General features: G+C 46.6%; 1 protein-coding gene across 3 annotated transcripts in view; it reads left to right on the plus strand.

The window, feature by feature from the left end:
- Positions 1–25953, plus strand: part of LOC311102863 (frizzled-3-like) — a 31223-nt gene that overhangs the window by 1859 nt on the left and 3411 nt on the right. For 2 of the 3 annotated variants that reach the window (XM_084144312.1, XM_084144313.1), the window contains exons 2-5: positions 21932–22128; positions 22521–22986; positions 23474–23773; positions 23947–24198. In XM_084144312.1, the coding sequence (XP_084000438.1) occupies positions 21932–22128; positions 22521–22986; positions 23474–23773; positions 23947–24198 (1215 nt within the window). Of the gene's footprint in view, positions 1–21855; positions 22129–22520; positions 22987–23473; positions 23774–23946; positions 24199–25953 lie in introns of all 3 variants that reach the window. The other variant, XM_084144311.1, reaches the window with a different exon arrangement.

Genomic DNA, 25953 nt, shown 5'->3' on the forward strand with positions numbered 1-25953 from the left:
TTGCATCTGTCTCACCAGAACCCAGTGTAAGCCCTGCCTTTAGTGAACCACATCCAATTACAGCAACAGAAAGCATGTTATATCAAGTAGAGCTGTACACTTTTGTATGATTCTATGAGGCCCTGGTACTGTGCTGTTTCCTGTGTGATTGACAGCAGGTCCAATGGTGCCAGCTGACATTATTCACCAGTGCTAACTAGCCACTAATCTGCCTCACAATGGAGGGATTGATTCTCAGCGCAGAATGATTCTCTCTCACCCGATATTGCAGTCAATTAAGCCTGGGGGGAAGGAGATGGGAGAGAAAGGGAAAGGGCTGTAGGGAAAGAGTGTGTGAATGGGCAAATGAGCTCTTGAGTCACAACAGAGCATCCCCTTTCACACACATGATGAAATCACTTGGGGCATGATGACATCACTCTGGAGCTGGTCTGACAGTTTAATAAGGATATTTAATGAATAATAATGAATTGGATTTATGTAGTGGCACCCCCTTTCCCCTCTAATAATAACCCTGTACGAGAGAGGTCGGCGAGACCTGAGCTAAGGGACTCACTACCTGAGAGAAAGAGGGCAGGAGGTAGGATGGAAGAGAGGGAGAGTATGTGTGTGTTTAATATGAGAAAGAGGGTGGGGGGAAATGGGTGAGTGGGATAAAAAGAGAAAATGTCTCGGACTCTGGAAGAGCGGGAGAGCAGTGTGTGTGGGAGGTCTGTCTCCACCAGTGCCCCATGGTGGTTCTCTTCTCTGTGTTTGTCTCTCTCCCAGCATGGGGTCCTGGCTGTCTCTCAGACTCTACTCTGCTGATTTAATCAACTACACTAAAACCTGGGACCACCACAGGGCCATCACGTCCTCCAAAACACACACAGACACAATGTTACTGGGCTCTTTCTCTGTCGGAGAAAAGAAGGGAAGACTTTAGTATTTAGTCTTAAAAGCCTTAATTATCTTGGCGTTTCTATAGTTCTATAGAGCGTCGTTAAAATGCAGAGAAACAATCAGAATACCAAAGCATTTGCACACACAGCCTTCACCAGAGACAGTTGGGTGGGATAACGCCAGTTAGCCTAGCGTGGTGAGAGGAATAGTCTATCCATCCATCTATACTATGTAGGCTAGTAGTAACTTAATGCTAGCTAGTAGCTTAATGCTAGCTGGTAGCTATATCCTATATGGTGATAATGACTTATCCTCTGTCGGCAGAGTGCCAAGTGCTGCTAAGTGCAAAATAGAGCTGAGCAGCCCCCTGTTAAAAAGCATGCATATATGGACAACCTATAGACCATATATATATATATATATATATATATATATATATATATATATATACTGCTCAAAAAAATAAAGGGAACACTAAAATAACACATCCTAGATCTGAATGAATGAAATAATCTTATTAAATACTTTTTTCTTTACATAGTTGAATGTGCTGACAACAAAATCACACAAAAATGATCAATGGAAATCAAATGTATCAACCCATGGAGGTCTGGATTTGGAGTCACCCTCAAAATTAAAGTGGAAAACCACACTACAGGCTGATCCAACTTTGATGTAATGTCCTTAAAACAAGTCAAAATGAGGCTCAGTAGTGTGTGTGGCCTCACGTGCCTGTATGACCTCCCTACAACGCCTGGGCATGCTCCTGATGAGGTGGCGGATGGTCTCCTGAGGGATCTCCTCCCAGACCTGGACTAAAGCATCCGCCAACTCCTGGACAGTCTGTGGTGCAACGTGGCGTTGGTGGATGGAGCGAGACATGATGTCCCAGATGTGCTCAATTGGATTCAGGTCTGGGGAACGGGCGGGCCAGTCCATAGCATCAATGCCTTCCTCTTGCAGGAACTGCTGACACACTCCAGCCACATGAGGTCTAGCATTGTCTTGCATTAGGAGGAACCCAGGGCTAACCGCACCAGCATATGGTCTCACAAGGGGTCTGAGGATCTCATCTCGGTACCTAATGGCAGTCAGGCTACCTCTGGCGAGCACATGGAGGGCTGTGCGGCCCCCCAAAGAAATGCCACCCCACACCATGACTGACCCACCGCCAAACCGGTCATGCTGGAGGATGTTGCAGGCAGCAGAACGTTCTCCACGGCGTCTCCAGACTCTGTCACATGCTCAGTGTGAACCTGCTTTCATCTGTGAAGAGCACAGGGCGCCAGTGGCGAATTTGCCAATCTTGGTGTTCTCTGGCAAATGCCAAACGTCCTGCACGGTGTTGGGCTGTAAGCACAACCCCCACCTGTGGACGTTGGGCCCTCATACCACCCTCATGGAGTCTGTTTCTGACCGTTTGAGCAGACACATGCACATTTGTGGCCTGCTGGAGGTCATTTTGCAGGGCTCTGGCAGTGCTCCTCCTGCTCCTCCTTGCACAAAGGCGGAGGTAGCAGTCCTGCTGCTGGGTTGTTGCCCTCCTACGGCCTCCTCCACGTCTCCTGATGTACTGGCCTGTCTCCTGGTAGCGCCTCCATGCTCTGGACACTATTTTAGTGTTTATTTTTTTGAGCAGTGTACATTGTGTGTGTCCGTGTGTGTATATAGGTTATCCATGTCTTATGGTCTTAGGCTGGCAGGGAAGTGAGGTGAGGAGCGAGGGGTTAAGCACACACACTCTGATCCCCTTGTCACGCAATGCAACTCAATGTACTGAATCTAAATCTTGAATGTATGCAATGGAACACAATGCAAAGCTCCTCAATGTAGCGGTAGTCAGAGGAGAGGGAGGCGAATAACGCTGTTGGGCAATTCCATAGTAAGGTCAACCTGAGCATGAAATAACAAAACAGCTCATTTCCTAATTGAACTACTTTCATATTTACCTTGAATGTGTGTATTTTGAAGTACAGACTACAGTTGGCCTTTATATTTCCCAAATGTAGTGTTATTGTTACTATAAGGTAAGATGCAAAGTCTCAAAATAAGGCTTTTCAGTCAACCAGATTTAATAGCTTTTGGCAATGGCTCACATAACTTATTTTGGTACTCACATCTGTCCCCCTGTGTTTCTGACCAAGTCAGAAGATTTATGAAACAATATCAAACACATTTTTAGTAAAGATAACGCTGATTTGGACAGGCAGTGTCACATCCGTAACATTTTTGAAGAAAAGTTATTGTAGACGCGTTTCAAGTATGATTGTATTCAAACTTTCTATGCAAAGCTAACTTTCATCAAGGCCTTAGGTGATGTGTAATTGGTTTCCTTTCTCTCTTTGTCAGTACTCGTTCTAAGCGTAACAGATGTGACCATTACGGACGCTACATAAAATGATCATGGACTCATTAGCCAGCATCACTACATAACGCGATCATGATAAAATGTTCATGCACTTCCTACTGCTTCCGAGTGTGTTTATGTTAGCCAGCTAGATGGCTATCTTAATCTATCTGTGTGAGTGATCCATTTCGGGTGTACTCACGTTCTCATAATATGAACTGCAATGATGCGTTGTTCTGCTAACCGGAGTATTGCATGTGGTCACATCACATGGCATAATAAAGGTCTTAAATTCATAAGAAACTTTCACCTGTCATGCTGAGTTTGCTTACTTCCTGAGTAAGTATGGGTACCCCCCAGTGACAATATTAGTCTGTATCTGTGTGGTCTGCCCTGCGGCGCTAGAGGCACTCAGGAGATAATGGCGCCGGAGGAGATGGCTGCCGTTTTACGGGCTCCTAACCAATTGTGCCGTAAGCATTTCACTGTCTACACCTGTTGTATTCGGCGCATGTGACAAATACATTTGATTTGACTTGAGAACTGCAGCTGTCAAGCCTGAGGTGATTTACGATATGACAAGATATTGACGAAAGTGCGAACCCTTTGCCATTGGTAGGTTATAAAACCTCAACATAATGACATATGTCAAGATATAGTAGAGATGAGTGAGGAATGAGTGCAGCTAGCTCAAATAAACATGGAAATGAAAGTATCGATCGCCAAGTCTAGGGTTAGGAGTATATCAGTGGAGACTGCTGAGGGGAGGACGGCTCATTATAATGGATGGAACAGAGTAAATAGAATGGCATCAAACACATGGAAAACCATGTGTTCGATGTATTTGATACCATTCCACTCCTGTGGAGTACTACATACAGTGCATTCTGAAAATATTCAGACCCCTTTTGTAAAAAACTGAAATATCAGCGATTACAGCCTCGAGTCTTGGGTATGATGCTACAAGCTTGGCACACCTGTATTTGGGGAGTTTCTCCCATTCTTCTCTACAGATCCTCTCAAACTCTGTCAGGTTGGATGGGGAGCATCGCTGTACAGCTATATCCAGGTCTCTCCAGAGATGTTAGCTCGGGTTCAAGTCCGGGCTCAGCTGGGCCATTCAAGGACATTCAGAGACTTGTCCCGAAGCCACTCCTGCGTTGTCTTGGCTGTGTGCTTAGGGTCGTTGGAAGGTGAACCTTCGCCCCAGTCTGAGGTCCCTAGCGCTCAGGAGCAGGTTTTCATCAAGGATCTCTCTGTACTTTGCTCTGTTCCCTCGATCCTGACAAGTCTCCCAGTCCCTGCCGCTGAAAAACATCCCCACAGCATGATGCTGCCACCACCATGCTTCACTGTAGGGATGGTGCCAGGTTTCCTCCAGATGTGACGCTTGGCATTCAGGCCAAAGAGTTCGATCTTGGTTTCATCAGACCAGAGAATCTTGTTTCTCATGGTCTGAGAGTCCTTTAGTTGTCTTTTGCCTTTTACTGAGGAGTGGCTTCCGTCTGGCCACTACCATAAAGGCCTGATTGGTGGAGTGCTGCAGAGATGGTTGTCCTTCTGGAAGGTTCTCCCATCTCCACAGACGTACTCTGGAGCTCTGTCAGAGTGACCATCGGGTTCTTGATCACCTCCCTGACCAAGGCCCTTCTCCCCCTATTGCTCAGTTTGTCCGGGCAGCCAGCTCTAGGAAGTCTTGGTGGGTTCAAACTTCTTCCATTTAAGAATCTCCTTCCTGAGCGTTATGACGGCTGTGCGGTCCCATGGTGTTTATACTTGTGTACTATTGTTTGTACAGATGAACGTGGTACCTTAAGGCATTTGGAAATTGCTCCCAAGGATGAAACAGACTTGTAGAGGTCTACACATTTTTTTCTGAGGTCTTGTCTGATTTCTTTTGATTTTCCCATGATGACCTCCAATTGACTGAAATGATGTCAATTAGCCTATCAGAAGCTTCTAAAGCCATTACATCATTTTCTGGAATTTTCCAAGCTATTTAAAGGCACAGTCAACTTAGTGTATGTAAACTTCTGACCCACTGGAATTGTGATACGGTAAATAAGTGAAATAATCTTCCGTAAACAATTGTTGGAAAAATTACTTGTGTCAATTACTTGTGTCATGCACAAAGTAGATGTCCTAACCAACTTGCCAAAACTATAGTTTGCTAACAAGAAATTTGTGGAGTGGTTGAACAACAAGTTTTAATCACTCCAACCTAAGTGTATGTAAACTTCCGACTTCAACTGTAGTTATAAGAAATGTAATGAGGATTGGTATCAAACATGAAATAAAACATCTATCATTAATGATCTAGAATGAAATTACTAAAACTTTGTACGTTTGAAATAGAGTGCAGTGTCATCATTTGCGGTCTCTTTTGGGACCCTATCACATCCATAACGCAGAATGTTACAGCCATAACACTAAATGTTCCTCTAGTGTTATGAAAATGCTAATATTTATATCATTTTTATTGAGGTTTGCAACCCTCTAATTCAGAATGAAAATAAAGAATTGTAACAACATTTGTTAGCACATTTGTGCATTTTTGGTTGGTTAACACAGGACCCACGAGTGCACTTTGATAGCCTATACAATAACTATTCAAGATAATGGTGATTTCTTGGCTCTTTGAGGCACACTGCATTTTCAGATGACTACAAAAGTATTATGATGAAGTTTGGTGAAGAAATCTTTAATATATAAACTGTCAAAACGGCTGATGTCGATGTGTGGTGGGAGTCAGGCGCAGGACACAGAGGCTCAGTCAAAACGACTTTACTGGACTGAGAAAAATAAACACTCAATACAAAATAAAGACCTCGACACTGGAGGTAAAACGAACACGCTAACCATGCGTAACAAGAATATAAACCAAACTGACAACACCCGACAGGCGGACAATTACACACAAATACCCACAAACAAAACGAGAAACTTATAGGGGACATAATGAACACTAACTAGAAACAGGTGTACAAATAAGACAAAACCAAACAAACATCGATAACATACAACGGTGGCAGCTAGTACTCCGGGGACGACGAACGCCGAAGCCTGCCCGAGCAAGGAGGAGGAGCAGTCTTGGCAGAATTCGTGACAGTACCCCCCCCCCTTGACGCCGACCCCCGCCGGAGCAGGGCGCGTGGGATGACCACGGTGGAACTCAGTCAGGAGGGATGGATCTAAGATGTCCCTCCTAGGCACCCAGCACCGTTCCTCCGGACCGTACCCCTCCCACTCCACGAGATATTGGAGACCCCCCATCCGACGTCTCGAATCCAGGATGGACCGAACTGTGTACGCCGGAGCCCCCTCGATGTCCAGTGGGGGCGGAGGAATCTCTCTTATCTCACAGTCCTGGAGTGGACCAGCTACCACCGGCCTGAGAAGAGACACATGGAACGAGGGGTTAATGTGATAATCAATAGGCAGTTGTAACCTGTAACACACCTCGTTCAATCTCCTCAGGACTTTAAATGGCCCCACAAACCGCCGACCCAGCTTCCGGCAGGGCAGGCGGAGGGGCAGGTTTAGAGTCGAGAGCCAGACTCGATCTCCAGGTGCGTACACCGGACCCTCACTGCGGTGGAGATCGGCGCTCGCCTTCTGTCGACAGATGGCCCGCTGCAGATGGACGTGTGCAGCGTTCCACGTCTCCTCCGAGCGCCGCACCCACTCATCCACCGCAGGAGCCTCGATCTGGCTCTGGTGCCATGGTGCCAGAACCGGCTGATACCCCAACACACACTGGAAAGGGGTTAGGTTGGTGGAGGAGTGGCGGAGAGAGTTCTGTGCCATCTCTGCCCAGGGGATATACCTCGACCACTCCTCCGGCCGGCCCTGGCAATAGGATCTCAGAAACCTACCCACATCCTGGTTCACTCTTTCTACCTGCCCATTGCTCTCTGGGTGGTACCCCGAGGTAAGGCTCACCGAGACCCCCAAGCGTTCCATGAACGCCCTCCAGACTCTGGAGGTGAACTGGGGACCTCGATCAGACACTATATCCTCGGGCACCCCGTAGTGCCGGAAGACGTGGGTAAACAGTGCCTCAGCGGTCTGTAGGGCAGTAGGGAGACCCGGCATTGGGAGGAGACGACAGGCCTTAGAGAACCGATCCACAACGACCAGTATAGTGGTATTCCCCTGAGAGGGGGGAAGGTCCGTAACAAAGTCCACCGAGAGGTGAGACCATGGCCGTTGTGGAACGGGCAGGGGTTGTAACTTCCCCCTGGGCAGGTGTCTAGGCGCCTTACACTGAGCGCACACCGAGCAGGAGGAGACATAAACCCTCACATCCCTAGCTAATGTTGGCCACCAGTACTTTGCGCTAAGGCAGTGCACTGTCCGGCCAATACCTGGATGTCCAGAGGAGGGTGACGTATGAGCCCAATAAATAAGACGATCACAAACTTCGAGCGGAACGTATGTACATTTACATTTACATTTTAGTCATTTAGCAGACGCTCTTATCCAGAGCGACTTACAGTTAGTGAGTGCATAAATTATTTATTTATTTTTATTTTTTCATACTGGCCCCCCGTGGGAAACGAACCCACAACCCTGGCGTTGCAAACGCCATGCTCTACCAACTGAGCTACATCCCTGCTGGCCATTCCCTCCCCTACCCTGGGCCAATTGTGCGCCGCCCCATGGGTCTCCCGGTCACGGCCAGCTACGACAGAGCCTGGATTCGAACCAGGATCTCTAGTGGCACAGCTAGCACTGCGATGCAGTGCCTTAGACCACTGCGCCACTCGGGAGACCACTACGTATGTCCGACCCACAGGACACTCTGGGGGAGTAGGATCGGTACGTAACGCCCGCTCGATTTCCGCATCGACCTCCCACACCACCGGTGCCACCAGACAAGACTCCGGCAGTATGGGAGTGGGCTCAATGGACCTCTCCTCTGTGTCATACCGCCGGGACAGGGCGTCTGCCTTACCGTTCTGGGACCCTGGGAAGTACGTTATCTTAAATACGAACCGGGTTAGAAACATGTTCCACCTAGCCTGACGAGGGTTCAATCTCCTAGCTGCCCGGATGTACTCCAGGTTACGGTGGTCAGTCAAAATGAGAAAAGGGTGTTGAGCCCCCTCAAGCCAATGCCTCCACACCTTTAGGGCTTGAACCACGGCTAACAGCTCCCTGTCCCCTACGTCATAATTTCGCTCCGCCGGGCTGAGCTTTTTGGAATAGAAAGCACAGGGGCGGAGTTTAGGTGGCGTGCCGGACCGTTGCGACAGTACTGCCCCAATACCGGCCTCTGACGCGTCCACCTCTACCTGGAATGGTAAAGCGGGGTCCGGATGCGCCAGCACCGGAGCCGAAGTGAACAGGTCCTTCAGTTTACCAAATGCCCTGTCCGCTTCAGCTGACCACTGCAAACGCACCGGGCCCCCTTTCAGCAGGGAAGTTATGGGAGCTGCCACCTGTCCAAAACCCCGGATAAACCTCCGGTAGTAATTGGCAAAACCCAAAAACTTCTGCACCTCTTTAACAGTGGTTGGGGTTTGCCAATTACGCACGGCTGACACGGTCAACCTCCATCTTCACCCCTGACGCGAACAACCGATAACCCAAAAAGGAGTCAGACTCCTGGAAAAACAGACATTTCTCTGCCTTGACATACAAGTCATGCTCCAGCAACCTACCCAACACTCGGCGCACCAGGGCTACATGCTCGGCTCGTGTAGAAGAGTACACTAGGATGTCATCAATGTACACTACCACACCCTGGCCATGCATGTCCCGGAAGATCTCGTCTACAAAGGATTGGAAGACTGAAGGAGCATTCATTAACCCGTATGGCATGACGAGATACTCATAATGACCCGAGGTGGTGCTAAATGCTGTTTTCCATTCATCTCCCTCCCTAATGCGCACCAGGTTGTAGGCGCTCCTGAGATCCAATTTTGTGAAGATCCGCGCTCCGCGTAATGATTCAGTCATACTCGCAATCAGAGGAAGAGGATAACTGTATTTAACCGTGATCTGATTGAGACTACGGTAATCAATACACGGGCGCAAACCCCCATCTTTCTTCTTCACAAAGAAGAAACTCGAGTACGCCGGGGAAGTGGAGGTCCGTATGTATCCTTGTCTCAGGGACTCGGCTATGTAAGTCTCCATAGCCGCCGTCTCCTCTTGAGACAAAGGATACACATGGCTCCGCGGAAGCGCTGCTCCTGTCTGGAGGTCTATCGCACAATCCCCCTGTCTATGAGGTGGCAACCGCGTCGCCCTCGTTTTGCTGAACACGAGTGCTAAATCCTCATACTCAGGGGGAACGTGCATTGCGGGCACTTGGTTCGGACTCTCCACCGAGGTCGCCCCCACGGAAACACCTAGACATCGCCCTACACACTGGGCAGACCACTCCTTGAGAGCCCTCTGTTGCCACGAAATGGTGGGATCATGGGTGATTAACCAGGGAAGCCCCAGCACCACGGGATACGCAGGAGAGTCAATCAGATATAACTGAATGGTCTCCTCATGACCCCCCTGCGTGTTCATCTTTAGTGGTGCTGTGACTTCTCTAATCAACCCTGATCCCAACGGGCGGCTATCTAGTGCATGGACAGGGAAGGGAGCATCAACAGGCAGGAGGGGAATCCCTAACCTTACACAACATTTCCGATCAACAAAATTCCCAGCTGCGCCTTAATCGACTAGCGCCTTATGCTGGGAATGAGGTGCAACCTGAGGAAATCTTACAGGTATACACAAGTGAACAACAGAGAGCTCTGGGTAAGTGGGGCGCCTACTCACCTGAAATGACTCCCCAGTGCGTGACCTGTTGTCCCGTCCCCCTGGAGACCCTCCCCAGCACCTAGCCGCAGTGTGCCCTCCATGGCCACAGTTGGTGCAGGGGACGGCCCCCCTCGGGCTCTTTCTCCTCCTCTCTCTAGCGCCAGCACCCCCAAGCTCCATAGGGCTCGGCTCGGAGGTGCTGGAGGATGGAATGGACGGCCCCAACTCGGGACGTCCGCGGGTGGCCAGCAGGGTATCGAGATGGATGGACATGTCCACCAACTGGTCGAACGATAGGTTGGTGTCCCTGCAGGCCAGCTCTCGACGAACGTCCTCCCGCAGACTGCATCGATAGTGGTCGATGAGGGCCCTCTCATTCCACCACGCATCCGCCGCTAGAGTCCGGAAATCCAGGGCGAACTCCTGTGCGCTCCTCTTCCCCTGTCGGAGGTGGAACAGACGCTCCCCCGCCGCTTTCCCCTCAGGTGGATGATCGAACACTGCCCTGAAGCAGCGGGAGAACTCCGCGTAGGTGATGGTGGCGGCGTCTATTCCCCTCCATTCGGCGTTGGCCCACTCCAACGCCTTGCCGGAGAGACAGGAGATGAGGGCGGAAACGCTCTCGTATCCCGAGGGCGCCGGGTGTATGGTGGCCAGGTAGAGTTCCACCTGCAGGAGGAACCCCTGACACCCGGCTGCGGTGCCATCATACGCCCTCGGGAGCGAGAGCCGAATCCCACTGGATTCCGGTGCTGGGATGGGAGGACTGGCCGATGGTGGTGGTAAGGTTGGAGGAGGTGTGGGCACCCCTCCTGTCTCCCATCGGCGCAGAGTGTTTATCACCTCATGCAGGGCGGATCCGAGTTGCTGGATCCTGGCGTCTTGACCGCTGACCCGATCCTCCAGCGACTCGGGTGCCGCCGCTGCTCCTGCTGACTCCATAATGGTGTGTAATTCTGTCAAAACGGCTGATGTCGATGTGTGGTGGGAGTCAGGCGCAGGACACAGAGGCTCAGTCAAAACGACTTTACTGGACTGAGAAAAATAAACACTCAATACAAAATAAAGACCTCGACACTGGAGGTAAAACGAACACGCTAACCATGCGTAACAAGAATATAAACCAAACTGACAACACCCGACAGGCGGACAATTACACACAAATACCCACAAACAAAACGAGAAACTTATAGGGGACATAATGAACACTAACTAGAAACAGGTGTACAAATAAGACAAAACCAAACAAACATCGATAACATTCAACGGTGGCAGCTAGTACTCCGGGGACGACGAACGCCGAAGCCTGCCCGAGCAAGGAGGAGGAGCAGTCTCGGCAGAATTCGTGACATAAACACTCATTTTGCACAGCGTCACATCCATAACGGAGAATATCACATCCATAATGGTCAATTTTCCTCTCTAAAGCATATATGAAAATGTTAATATTTTCATCGTTGTTGTTTGTGTGTAGCCAAGCCATCCTTTCAAAGTGTCTGTTAATATTTTACCCTAAGACGTTGAGATTCACAGACTTTTGACGATGTGTCTGTTCTCCCAAAAATGCCTGTCCATTTCCATCACATCCTTAACGCAAGTTTTGTTGTTCTGTTACTTCAAAGTGGTATTACTTAGAACTTTGTAATTTTGTGTTTACACTTCCCCTATAAGGTTCTACAAAAATACACATTAACATTTTCATTTATGCTTGATAAGTCAATTCTGTGAGACATTTTGTTTCTCATTTTGTGTGCAAATGTCATGTCCATAACGTTGGAATTGCCATGTTATAGAAAATGCTAACAGGGTGTAAATGGTGCATTTTGGTGTAGCATTTGTATGTTCAAACCCTCAATGATCAAGATTAAGATCTTTAAAGGGTAGGCTAATCCTAGATCTGTTCTTAGTGGCAGCTTCTATCTATGTTGTATTGACTGTAATATAAGGCCATTGTAACATAGGAGAGTTGTTGATATGAGTCTGATATAACAGAATGGTGTATGATGCAGCCCAGATTAGGGCTGGCACAATTACCGTATAATCGTGTTACCAACTATTATGGATAAAGACCGTCATGAAAAGAAAATAACTGTCATAACCATTAAAAACATTTTTTTACAGCTGACTGAAGACGGGACGACGGCCGGGCATTTGTGCAGTTGCGTTAGTTTCCACGGTAACATAGACACTTTACAACGTGATGAAACTGAAATAATAATATAATATGCCATTTAGCAGATGCTTTTATCCAAAGCGACTTACAGTCATGTGTGCATAAATTTTTACGTATGGCTGGTCCCGGGGATCGAACCCACTACCCTGGCGTTACAAGCGCCATGCTCTACCAATTGAGCTACAGAGGTGTTGTAGCAAACAAGTCTTTGGTTGCCTAGGCAACGCCCCCTCTCCCTGCAACAGTAGCACACGCAGTCAGGAGCGGAGGAGAGGAGAAAATGTGCGTCTTTTAAAATTCTAACGATTCAAACTATTAAAACGATTATAACGGTGACCGCGGTCATTTGGCTAACCAATAACCGTCATCCAAAATTCCATGACCATCACAGCTTTAGCCCAGATGGCGGTGTGCTGTGACAGGAGCTGTGTGGGTGGTAGTTGTGATTGATGAGTCTCTCTGGGTGTGACTGTGGAGGGATGGTACTCATTGTACACTGTGATGGCTGTGGTGTATACACACTCAAATGGACAAAACAGGCCACTTCTTTTTATCCATCTCTTTCTTGCTCTCCCTCCATCTCTCCCTCTGTGGGAACATGTTTTGATTGCCTCTCCACAGCAGTGTGTGCATAAATGCTCAGTGTGTGTTTGTGCGCGCATACGTGCCCTATAACCTCCAACAGGATGAGGACCATCAGAAGCCTCATTGTCAGATTGGCCTGTTTCTCCTCGTTACCATGGTACCCAGGGAGGAACTGCAAAGTGATGAATGCCAGGAAGAGAGGAGAGGGGGAGGGAGTGAGAAGAGATGTGATAAGAGGGATAGAGATGAAGAGGAGAGAATGGAGGGGTGTGGAGTGGAGGGATGGAGAGGAAGGGTAGAAAATGGATGTATGGGAATGCCAGGAAGAGATGAGTAGAAGAGAGGCAAATGAGGGAGGAGGGGAAGTGGTCATGTGCTGGAATGCCAGGAACAGCTCTTGTCTGATCTGGACTGGATGAAGGAGGGATGAATGTATAAATCAAATGAATGAATGACTTGGAGAGACGGAGTGTGGGAGAGGGCTGTCTTTTATTCCCTCTCTTTTCAGGAGAGAGGAGTGCAGATTAAGGAGAGAACAGTGTTTGTCCTCCTGCTCTATTCATGGCCAGCGCGCTCTTTCTCTGGAACGCGTGAGAGAGGAGGGAGAGGGACGGCCCATGGACAATAAGGTTACGGAACGAGAGAGAGAATGATTGGAAAATGGAAATGGTTGATGGAATGGGAGTGAGGGAGGGAGAAGGAAACAGTGCGGAAGGGTGTGGGTGATAGAGAGAAGAAATGAGTGACCGAGAGATGCAGCTGTAGGGTACGGGTGATGAAGAGAAAGAGGAGAGATGGAGAGATGAAATCGTTAATGGAGAAGGGGATGCAAAGGGATGTGATGTGATGGATGGAGAGAGAGAAAGGCGGTAGAGAATGGGTGATGGAGAAAGGGTTGACTGTGTTTGACAGTGTTTGGGCTGCAGGCTGGAATAGAGGTTTATATAAACACACACACAATGTCTGAGTAAGAGTGTGGCTTTCTTTTTAAAAGGTGTATTGGCCTTAAAGAAGCAGTCCACAAGTTCTCTGTCCCCTGTGGCAACAAGATAAACCACAAACACAGCTGACCCAAAAACAAAACACTTTAAAAATAAAGCTTTTTAGACACCACTAATTGAACCCATTTCTCTTCTTCTTTGGTTTTACAGGCAGGTAAACTCCTCTTCAGTCCTCCAGTAGTGTCAGAGGACATTCTCTAAACGTAAATCAAACCTGCTACGTACTGTGCCTTTTAATGTAGCAGTAATGTGGCTCATTAGTATCTAACTCCAATAAGCTCTCTCTGTCAGAGCGGGTGGTCTCAGCTGTAACTCAGACCGTGGTCTTAAACCATGTGTGGGTGTGTGCTGTGTGTGTGTTCGCGTGTGCCTGTGTGTGTGTTCGCGAGTGCCTGTGTGTGAGCCTCAGCACCATGTGATTGCGGTCTGTATGTTAACGCTCAGTTAGGATGTGAAGTGTGAGCTGTCACCATCACCGGAGTGGCATTAGGGCACAGTAAGACTAGTCACCTGACCTGACCACTGGGCCATAGTACAAAGGGATAATCACACTGCTAATGACAGCTTTAGGAAGTGAGCTGCCGTGTGTGTGTGTTGGTCTCTCTGGCAGGGACAGTGCTCGGTCGGACAGAGGAGGCAGGTTCTCACATTCTAAACAATCCAATCCCCTTGACTCTCTAATCCACAGGGTAACTGCCTTTCTTTTCTATTTTTCGCTCCTTCACTCTTCTTTAAGCCGGAGACATTATACAGAGTTGCTGCAGAGTTGGCAAACTGGCTTTCCTACCGTCACCCTAATCTTCAATGCGTGCGCGCACATACACACACTGCTCCCTGAGACCCACCTGTGCAGCTTGTTTTGCTCTGTATCTGTGGCCAGAAGCCCCACCCTACTTCTTAAGGTGTCAGCATGCTTCAGTTCGGCTGGCGCCTAGCCGAACACGGCTAGTCGAACCAAACTAGTGTGCTCGCATACTCCCTTTAAAAGACCTTCGCTTGAAAATAGAGTAAAAAGCAGCAGTTGTACCGTTTGTCCATTTTGAGACGCCGTAGCCAGTATGCACTTCTTCAAAATAGTCAGAATGAATCTATACTGAACAAAAATATGAACGCAACATGCAACAATTTCAATGATTTTACTGAGTTACAGTTCATGTAAGGAAATCAATCAAATGAAATAAATTCATTAGGCCCAATCTATGGATTTCACAGGACTTGGAATACAGATATGTACAGTGGGGGAAAAAAGTATTTAGTCAGCCACCAATTGTGCAAGTTCTCCCACTTAAAAAGATGAGAGGCCTGTAATTTTCATCATAGGTACACGTCAACTATGTCAGACAAATTGAGGAAAAAAAATCCAGAAAATCACATTGTAGGATTTTAAATGAATTTATTTGCAAATTATGGTGGAAAATAAGTATTTGGTCACCTACAAACAAGGAAGATTTCTGGCTCTCACAGACCTGTAACAACTTCTTTAAGAGGCTCCACTGTCCTCCACTCGTTACCTGTATTAATGGCACCTGTTTGAACTTGTTATCAGTATAAAAGACACCTGTCAACAACCTCAAACAGTCACACTCCAAACTCCACTATGGCCAAGACCAAAGAGCTGTCAAAGGACACCAGAAACAAAATTGTAGACCTGCACCAGGCTGTGAAGACTGAATCTGCAATAGGTAAGCAGCTTGGTTTGAAGAAATCAACTGTGGGAGCAATTATTAGGAAATGGAAGACATACAAGACCACTGATAATCTCCCTCGATCTGGGGCTCCACGCAAGATCTCACCCCGTGGGGTCAAAATGATCACAAGAACGGTGAGCAAAAATCCCAGAACCACACGGGGGGACCTAGTGAATGACCTGCAGAGAGCTGGGACCAAAGTAACAAAGCCTACCATCAGTAACACACTACGCCGCCAGGGACTCAAATCCTGCAGTGCCAGACGTGTCCCCCTGCTTAAGCCAGTACATGTCCAGGCCTGTCTGAAGTTTGCTAGAGTGCATTTGGATGATCCAGAAGAGGATTGGGAGAATGTCATATGGTCAGATGAAACCAAAAGAGAACTTTTTGGTAAAAACTCAACTCGTCGTGTTTGGAGGACAAAGAATGCTGAGTTGCATCCAAAGAACACCATACCTACTGTGAAGCATGGGGGTGGAAACATCATGCTTTGGGGCTGTTTTTCTGCAAAGGGACCAGGACGACTGATCCGTGTAAAGGAAAGAATGAATGGGGCCATGTATCGTGAGATTTTGAGTGAAAACCTCCTTCCATCAGCAAGGGCATTGAAGATGAAACGTGGCTGGGTCTTTCAGCATGACAATGATCCCAAACACACCGCCCGGGCAATGAAGGAGTGGCTTCGTAAGAAGCATTTCAAGGTCCTGGAGTGGCCTAGCCAGTCTCCAGATCTCAACCCCATAGAAAATCTTTGGAGGGAGTTGAAAGTCTGTGTTGCCCAGCGACAGCCCCAAAACATCACTGCTCTAGAGGAGATCTGCATGGAGGAATGGGCCAAAATACCAGCAACAGTGTGTGAAAACCTTGTGAAGACTTACAGAAAACGTTTGACCTGTGTCATTGCCAACAAAGGGTATATAACAAAGTATTGAGAAACTTTTGTTATTGACCAAATACTTATTTTCCACCATAATTTGCAAATACATTCATTAAAAATCCTACAATGTGATTTTCTGGATTTTTTCCCCTCATTTTGTCTGTCATAGTTGACGTGTACCTATGATGAAAATTACAGGCCTCTCTCATCTTTTTAAGTGGGAGAACTTGCACAATTGGTGGCTGACTAAATACTTTTTTCCCCCACTGTATCTGTAAAAAAACAAAGTAGGGGCGTGGAACAGAAAACCAGTCAGTATCTGGTGTGACCACCATTTGCCTCAGCTGCGCGACACATCTCCTTTGCATAGAGTTGATCACTATGTTGATTGTGGAATGTTGTCCCACTCCTCTTCAATGGCTGGATCTTTTATTTCAGCTCTTGAAACATGGGACCAACACGTTACATGTTGCATTTATTTTTTTGTTCACAATAAAATAACTAATCTGTCATTAATTTTGACGTTTTTGCCAAGGAGATTTTAGTTGCGCAATTTACATCAAAGATGTTTGGTGCAGTATTTCTCCCAAAAATGTTTTGCATGAAAACGAGTCGTCTCTTGTTGAATGACAACAAAGACTTAGTTGAAGAATCCCTACTGTTGACCAATCACAGACGAAGGGGCGTAGACTTTGGCTCCAAATTTCAGCTTGCCTCCAGAAAAAATGTATGCCCGAACAGCCAAAAAAAACCTTACCGAAGTCCAAAACGAACAAAAACGTCAAAAAATGTCATAATATATGCACAAACTCTTCTGTTTTGGATGGGAAGCATGCGGACGTCTTTACAACTACCTGGGGAGGAGGGAGAGCTGGAAAGAAAGGGAGGAGAGAAGGAAAGAGAGCAGATGACTGAAGGTTTATAAGAAGGGAAGCTGTAAGACAGATGAAAAAATTAAACAGAGAGAGGGAGAGTGAGCTATATTTCTCTGTTTGGAACTTACACATATTTAGACATATTTCATGTTAGATTCTCTATCTTGTGTCTTCTGTATATGTCATGTCCATGTAACAATAAAGATGATCCAAAACTCTTCAAATAAAGGGTTTTATCATTTTGGGGGTAAACCGGTTTGAGAATACTCAACTCATCATAATCCCCTTTTTAGAGCTGGGCTGGAACAAAAGCCTGCACACCCTGTAGCTCTCTCCTGGACCGGGGTCAGGGATGGCCACCCCTGCTCTAAAGTGTTCCCCATCATCCCTAAACCAAAGGGTTGTGCAATCACCCCAGGCTTGTTTTAGGGGCCTTGGCTTTTGTCTTGTCTGAAGTGCTCTTTGACCGTAATAGCAGAACAAAAAAGTGCCACACAAATAAAACCAACTCGACATTAATAGAGATTTGATCGCCATTCTTATCCCCTCCTTTGACGGCACAATCAAACCACTTAATAGCAATATTCTCTGGGTGGAGGGAAATGGACTGTGATGTTTCTCACAGCCAGTCAGCCTTTCAGACCCCATTAGACTCACTGGGCCACGTCAGATGGAGGAAAAGAGGGGAAAGAGGGTCAGCCACCACGCAAGCACACACTCACAGGGGTAGAAAGAGAGACCACCACACACAAAGTGGTAGAGAGAGAAACTGGTCACACACACACACACACACACACACACACAGCATGAGAACACACTCATGCAGAAATGGGCCACTCAGCTGGCCCATGTAACACAGTCGTGCAGAAAGAGAGCTGTGCTGGATACTGCTGCGTTCAGTGTGCCCCCAGGCTCCTGTTAGGCCATGGCACTCAATAGGAATGGAGAGAGTGTGTGTGCATGGATGCATTTGTGTGTGTGCATGGTATATCACAGAGAAGGCCTCTCAAAGTGAGGCGCTCTCATTCAGCTGCTCTGATAGGTAGAGCAGGATAAGGCCAGCTGAACTCTCTGACACACACACATGCTTATACACACACTCACCATCTAGTGGTGTCTGTTTGTGGTGCCAACATGCTCAGCTGTGAGCTTCGGCCGTAAACCCATGCTCACACGCTCTACCACACACACACACACACTGGCATTTACGCATTAACAAGCTCACCATATGAAATATTGACTGTCTCTGTGTGTGTTTGTGTGTGGTTCAGTCAGTGATGGTGTGTGCTGTTACTGTCTTAAAAAACATGTCTGGGAACTCATGCGTGTCGCTGCACCCATTTGCGGGTGGGACATTTTTTCCGCCGAACAGTTGAAAACGATCAAAACAGACTCCAAACAGGGCAGGGAGGACAACACGCACACACACACACACACACACACACACGGGTGAGATGTGCTCAAAGTGCAGTTTTATTCCTCTGCATTTCTCTCGATTCATTACCATCACGTAATGCCTGAGCAATACTCATCGCCTCACAACCCACTAACCTGAACAACTGGCCTCCTTTAGGCAACACAGTTACAATGGACAGGGATTGGTGTGCTCTGTTTTAACCAAATATTTCTGTTTGTTACAAAATCACAAATCTAGCCTTTACTTTATAAAGTGTAATTGATGTTATAATGTTATCCTATATTTTTTGCAGTAGATAGTTTTAGCAAACACAACTAACAACGCTTGACGCTCCTCCTTCGAGGTCACTGAGTGCATAGTCTATATATGGACGATAGAGAGAAAGAGCAACAGGAAGATAGGGAGGAGGAGAGGGACTGAGTGTTCTTATGCTTCCCTGTGTTCTTTCACTCTGTTATTGAGATTTCTCTCTCTTTCACTCACTTTCTCTTCTCCGGCAAGTCACTGTTTACCCTCAGGTCTGCGCACACGCATATACACATGTACACAATGCTTCATCGCATTTGCAGACTTATGTAAGATAGCCTACTATTCATAATGTGATGAGTAGATTGGATGGTCATAATTTAGGCAAATAATATAACTCAATCACTGTTCGCAAAAAAGACTGTTCAATGCATGGCTGAGCGCCTATAGCGTAGACGCCTGGACTATAGGCTATATCAGATACGTTTCAGGGAAAAACACATTTCATGCATTTGTACTACACTTTATATGACTGGAGACATTAGCAGAATCTTTTTTAATACGACAAATTACAGGGTAGCCTACTCTGCTGACACTTACAAACAGATCAATAAAAACGACGTTGTCCATATAATAGGCCTACGAGAAGGGTAGACACAAGTAGAATATGACGTTCATCTAAACTGGAGGAGGAAATTATTGTCCAAAAACACTTAAGTGACACTGACCCAACAATGATCAAGAGTGAATATGTGCAGTGAGCACTCACCGGGGATATGGCCGATGCTCTCATCTGGTGCCAATAAGACTGTTGTTCGCTCAATTAAGTTGAGTATTTCTATAACTAAAAGACATATTAGAGTCTTTTCATTGTCTTCTCTTTACAACAATAGCCATTTTCTTTTCAAACTATCTTTTCCCGTGATAAATATTGCGATATGCCTGGCTGGGCTACTCTACTTTTCACCGACTGTCTCAACTCAACAATCATTTATTTGGTATTTGCCACTCATGCTGCCTTTCCTTCAGACTGTAGGCAATGCTAGGGGAAGCTAATAATCCTCTGTGGTCAAATCATGCTTTAGTAGGCTATTTTGAATGATTCTATTTCTGTATAGACAGGAGTAGGCTAGTTAGGCTATATAATTCTCGCAATTTAATTCAATTTACTTAGCCTTATGGATACGCCGCCTATGTCAGTCTACTATCCCCCATAGTAGAGAAGTTGACAAATTCTATTGGTCAGCTTGTCGAGGAGAAAATAGCCCAAACAAACTCTGGAACAGTTGTGGGGCGATAGATCCCAAATTCATACAACCAGTAGGCCTAAGCTACATAAAAAATGTTAAAAAGCAATTAATCTGATGCAACAGATCAGAATGTTTAGCTTAAAATGTTGATAAACTATTATTTCTTAACATTATTAGCGCAGCAATGTGAACAGGGCATTAGGCTACACGTGAATGTTCATTTCGCTACCAGACAATGAAATCAAGTTGAAAACCAATAGAACATGAGAGAAATAGGCTACTGGTTTCAATGGCATATGGAAGTTTTTATAAAATAATTGCCTATGGTCGGATTTTGCCTAGGCTACTTTGAAGCAAGGTAAAACATACCTCATAATATGTAGTAAAATGTTCGGGTTTCAAACAATTAAGTAGCTATTTGTTTTCAAAATGCATACTGCCTCCAGCTCCTTTGCAAATTGTGCTGATGAAGCCTGCCTTCCATTGCCTATGCATTTGAATGGCGAATGGGAAGCGTGTTTCAATTACCAGTTGAGAAATACAAATTTGAGCTCTTTTTAATTGTGGTCCAAAAACTATTTTTAACACACGATTGCATTAAGAATTATTGCGCAATAATTTGCCTTCTCCCCAGACAATTGGCCAGTGCCAATTTTATTTATCGGCTTTTCTATTTGTTTTAACAGCCAACATCCGGCTATTACCAGCTAATGGAAACCCTGACACACACACACACACACACGCCTACTCTTATTATACAAATTGCACACACAGACAGACACACAGATGTTGTTTTGACAGGCCCTCTCTGTGTGTATCTGTGTGTTCGATGTATGAACTCTTATGAGGTGACATTTAGACAGTCTAAAGCCCTCACACTGATCTCCTCCTGTCTACTCGTCAAACATAAGAAAACCACCTCTGTCTGCTTTGGTCTCACAGATTCTGTTTCTCTGATGGTGACTATATATGTGTGTGTTTTCCGTTTTTCTTTGAGCCATGACATGCCTAAGGAACAGCACTAATCCCTTTTCACAGCATTAAAGCAATAGACAGGACAATTAGTGGGATTGTGTGTTTGCATTCATTGTGTGTTTTCACCGAAGGCTCATTAAACAGATTGCTTGGGCTTGTAGGCAAAATGAATGAAGACAAACGCACTGATGTAGCTACTAACTAGCTAGTTAGCTAGCTGCTAGAGCAGGAATGGATAAGCTCGATCTTTCTAAGCCCAAGTGTCTACTGGTTTTTCTTCTTCAAAGCAGCATCTGATTTAGACCTGGGAATTTTCTCTGTGTGTGTCCTGACTGTCCTCTAATGTGACGGCTCTCTGTGAATATTTCATAGCCTGGCCTAAATATTGATGGAGCTTCTGACGACAATGCTCTCTCTCTCTCTCTCTCTCTCTCTCTCTCTCTCTCTCTCTCTCTCTCTCTCTCTCTCTCTCTCTCTCTCTCTCTCTCTCTCTCATTCTTTCTCTATCTCTCTCTCCTTTGATGGCTATTTAGAAATGAACAGGAACCTCTACAGTTGTGTTTCTAGGGACTTTTCATAATAAGTAAAGATAAGAAGTGTTTCCACAACCAAACAGGTCTTTCACCAGAGGGAGGCACCTGTGTAGGGGTTAGCCGTGTGTGTGTGTGTGTGTGAAAGATTTACATGTAAGCTGAGCCTCGTCAAGCAGGTTCCCTCGACCTCAACTGTAGCGTGGGAAACTGGAGTTGTGCCTGTGGGTTTGTGTGTATCTAGTGAACAGTCTCTCTCTCTCTGCCTCCCTTCTCCCCTCCCACCTCTCTCCCGGTATTTCTCTCTCTTCTTCCCTCAGCCCTTCCACCCCATGGTGAACCTGCAGTGTTCGGAGGACCTGAGGATGTTCCTGTGTGCCCTCTATGCTCCAGTCTGTATGGAGTATGGCCGTGTGTCCATGCCCTGCCGAGCCCTGTGCCACCGCGCCAAGAGGGACTGCCACAAACTCATGGAGATGTTCGGAGTGACCTGGCCAGACGAGATAGAGTGTAGCAGGTACTGTATGGGACTGTCCCTAGGTTGACCTTACAATAAACGTTTTGCTTCGTGACCCACCAATTGAGGGTTGAGTGGTGAAAAAACAGATGCCGACCAAAGAATTAACTCTTAAGAGGATCTCCAACTCTAAGATGATCTCTGCCTTGATTGACCATTAACCGCTTACCCTGACCCTACCATAACCATTACCTACTCTAAGATCACTCAACCATATCATATAAAAGGAAAGTAAAACTGAATGTCCAGAGACCATGTGTTAGGATACTGGTTAGCAACTACCTACCCTCATTGACCCGGGACACCTCACTTAATAACTTACAAACCCAACCACATTTTGTTAATCTTGTATCTCTCTCTTTCTTTACCTCCCTCCCTCGCTCCCGCCCCAGGTTCCCAGACTGTGACGAGCCCTACCCCCGTGCAGTGGACCTCCAGACCAGTGTGGACCCCACAGACATCTCTCCCATGTCTGTCCAGAGGGACTACGGCTTCTGGTGCCCCCGTGAGCTCAAGATGGAGCCCGACCTGGGCTACTCGTTCCTGGGCACACGCGACTGCTCAGCCCCCTGCCCCAACATGTACTTCCAGCGCCCGGAGCTCACCTTCGCCCGCTATTTCATCGGCGTGGTGTCTATCGTCTGTCTCTCGGCAACGCTCTTCACCTTCCTCACGTTCCTCATCGACGTCACGAGGTTCCGCTATCCCGAGCGGCCAATCATCTTCTACGCCGTGTGCTACATGATGGTGTCGCTAGTCTTCTTTCTGGGCTTCCTATTGGAGGACAGGGTGGCGTGCAATGCGGCGAACCCCGCCCAGTACCGGGCAGCCACCGTCACGCAGGGCTCACACAACAAGGTAGGTGACCCATCCATCTGCTTAGTGATTGATTGATTGACTAATTAATAGATTATTTTCTCTGATGCTACTACTGTAATGATGTTCCCGGTACACATGTATAAACTTTAAAACATTCTTCAGTCTTCTTCTCTAAGCCCTGTTCTCGTCTCCCTTTCCCCCTCCTCTCTCTTTTCCTTCTCTCCTCTGTCCTCTCTCTTCTCCCCCTCTCTCCTCTCTCTTTTCCTTCTCTCCTCTCTTTTCTCCCCCTCTCTCCTCTCTCTTTTCCTTCTCTCCTTTCTTCTCTCTCTTCTCTCCTCTCTCTTTTCTCTCTCCTCTCTGTTTCTTCTCCCTCGCTTTTCTCTCCTCTCTTCCCCACCTCTCCCCTCTCTCTTATTTTCTCTCTCCCTCTTCTCCTCTCCCCCTCTCCTCTCTCTTCTCCACCTCTTCTCTTACCTCTCTCTCCTCCCCCTCTCCGCTCTCCTCTCTCTCTCTCTCTCTCCTCCAGGTGTGTTCTCTGTTCTTTATGGTGCTGTATTTCTTCACCATGGCTGGCAGTGTGTGGTGGGTCATCCTCACCGTCACCTGGTTCCTGGCCGCCGTGCCCAAATGGGGCAGTGAGGCCATCGAGAAGAAGGCCCTGCTCTTCCACACCTGCGCCTGGGGCCTGCCTGGCTGCCTCACCGTGGGCCTGCTGGCCCTCAACAAGATTGAGGGCGACGGTGTGAGTGGCGTGTGCTTCGTAGGCCTCTACGACATCACGGCGCTGCGCTGGTTCCTGCTGGCACCGCTCTGCCTCAACGTGGCGGTGAGTGTTCATTCTATTTTATTTTTTATGTTTTATTATTTGGTTCACCATTAACTAGCTCCTTAGCTGGCTTAACAAAGTATAAATAAATGCAATGTGAATATCTGAAGATGGCCCCATCGACCAATAAGTCATGCTCTAATCTAACCTAGTCCCTGTCTATCTTTCTCTAGGTGGGTGTATCTCTGTTACTGGTGGGCATTGTGGCGCTGAACCGTGTGCGTATGGAGATCCCTCTGGAGAAGGAGAACCAGGACAAGCTGGTGAAGTTTATGATCCGTATCGGGGTTTTCTCTGTGCTCTACTTGGTGCCCCTGCTCACGGTGATATCCTGCTACCTGTACGAACACAGCTACAGGGCTCTCTGGGAGACCACCTGGGTCCAGGAGCGCTGCAGAGACTACCACATACCCTGTCCCTACGAGGTAGGTGCCCATACTCACACTCTCTCTCTCTCTCCTAGTTTACAGCTCCTATTACCAGTCCCTCGCTGCTTCCTGAGTTCTGTAACACACACTGTAACTTTACTCTGCCTAACCCAACTTCACAGGATAAAGTTTCCTCCTCTAACTCCCACCCACTCTGGGCTTCCTCTTAATTAGTAAGTACTTGCAGTTAGGATGATCACATGTCCCGGATTGTGTGGGACAGTCACACATTTTGGCCCTTTGTCCTGCGTCCTGCAACCAAACAATCATGTCCTGCATTTTATCAACAAATTAAAACATCACTAATTTAGAAGAAAAAAAACAATTTGTCCCGTATTTCAGTCAGACTAGCTAGGTTTCCATCCAATTGGCGACAAATTTTCATGCGAATATTCTAAAATCCACAAAAACCAGTGGTGTGTTTCCACCAAACAGACTTGTTGCAGATAAAAATCAGTGTGTGATGAGGTAGTGCACACAAAATGTAATTTTTCGCTTACATTTTCATGTACCGAATATATATATATATATATATATATATATATATATATTATTTTTTTATGTGTTTCCATTGCATTTTTTACTCTACCGATAGTTTTGTCACAAAAACTGTTGCGTTAAACAGCAAATGAGCCTCCTCTTGGCACGTGCACTCTAGCCAACAGCTCCCAGGTAAACTAGTCTACATGAGATTATGGAGAAGAGCGAGAATATTTGTCAAACGGCAGTCACCAGAATAAGACCCTCAATATTTATTGGAAAGGAGCATCAAGCTCATCACCGTGCACTTTCACCACCCTGTGAAGTTCATCCTAAGTTACACATTATTTGTCTGCATTTATACAATTGCACCGAAACTTCCTGATTCCATCACACCTGTTGTGATTTCATTTTATACGGTATGACTTTATTCGCATGGAAACGTGGTTACTGATGAGAATTAAAATTAAAATTTTATTTTCTACATTGCCCTTATGACAAGATCAGAAGTATGTGGTACTGGTGATCATAAACACTTCTCCAATCATTGATGAGCTCTCATATTCTTGCGCAGCGCAAGATGAGACGTAGGCCAATGTAATATCTTCAACCAATCACATTTATCAAATCCTTTTGAAGAGGCCAGTTAACTACTTACAAAAAGTGGGCTTCTAACGAAGAGTTACAAAAGTAAGTAAATAGCTGTATTAGACTGAAAGTATTCCGAACTGTTTTACATGCCCTGAGACCAACCAGAAATGTTTCCTTCCTTCCCAGATTTTCATAAAACAGCCACATATTTTGCGCTTCAATTAGCTCGGTCAGTGCTTGCTTTTTGTTTGTGTATGGGGGTGCTGCCAAATTTGTATTTATTCATGTAGGCTACACTGTCCCGCAAAATCATCCCGTTGTCCCACATTTGGGTATTTTAAATGTGTTCACCCTATCTGCAGTGTACGTGTGTGTGTACGTTGTTGAGTTGAGAGTGAGCTGGGGGAAGGAAAAGAGGAGCGATTGCTTACTTCTCTCTCCTTCTCTCTCTGAGGGCTTGTTCAGTCACGCTTAGCTGGCTGTATTGTGTGATGCCTCTGTAATGGTTGTAGGAGGAGAGGGGGGAGTAGGAGGGGGTTCGGAAAGGGTTGTTTTATGTCATCGGGCACTAAATTAATAACCGAATATAACATTTGTGCTCACTCACTGTCTCTATTTGACACACCGACCACACACAGATTACCAGTTGGTGAAAGCCTTTCATCTTCCCGGCCAATATAT

The sequence above is a fragment of the Coregonus lavaretus genome, assembly GCF_964263955.1.
Source record: "Coregonus lavaretus genome assembly, chromosome: 27".
In the NCBI taxonomy this organism is placed as follows: domain Eukaryota; kingdom Metazoa; phylum Chordata; class Actinopteri; order Salmoniformes; family Salmonidae; genus Coregonus; species Coregonus lavaretus.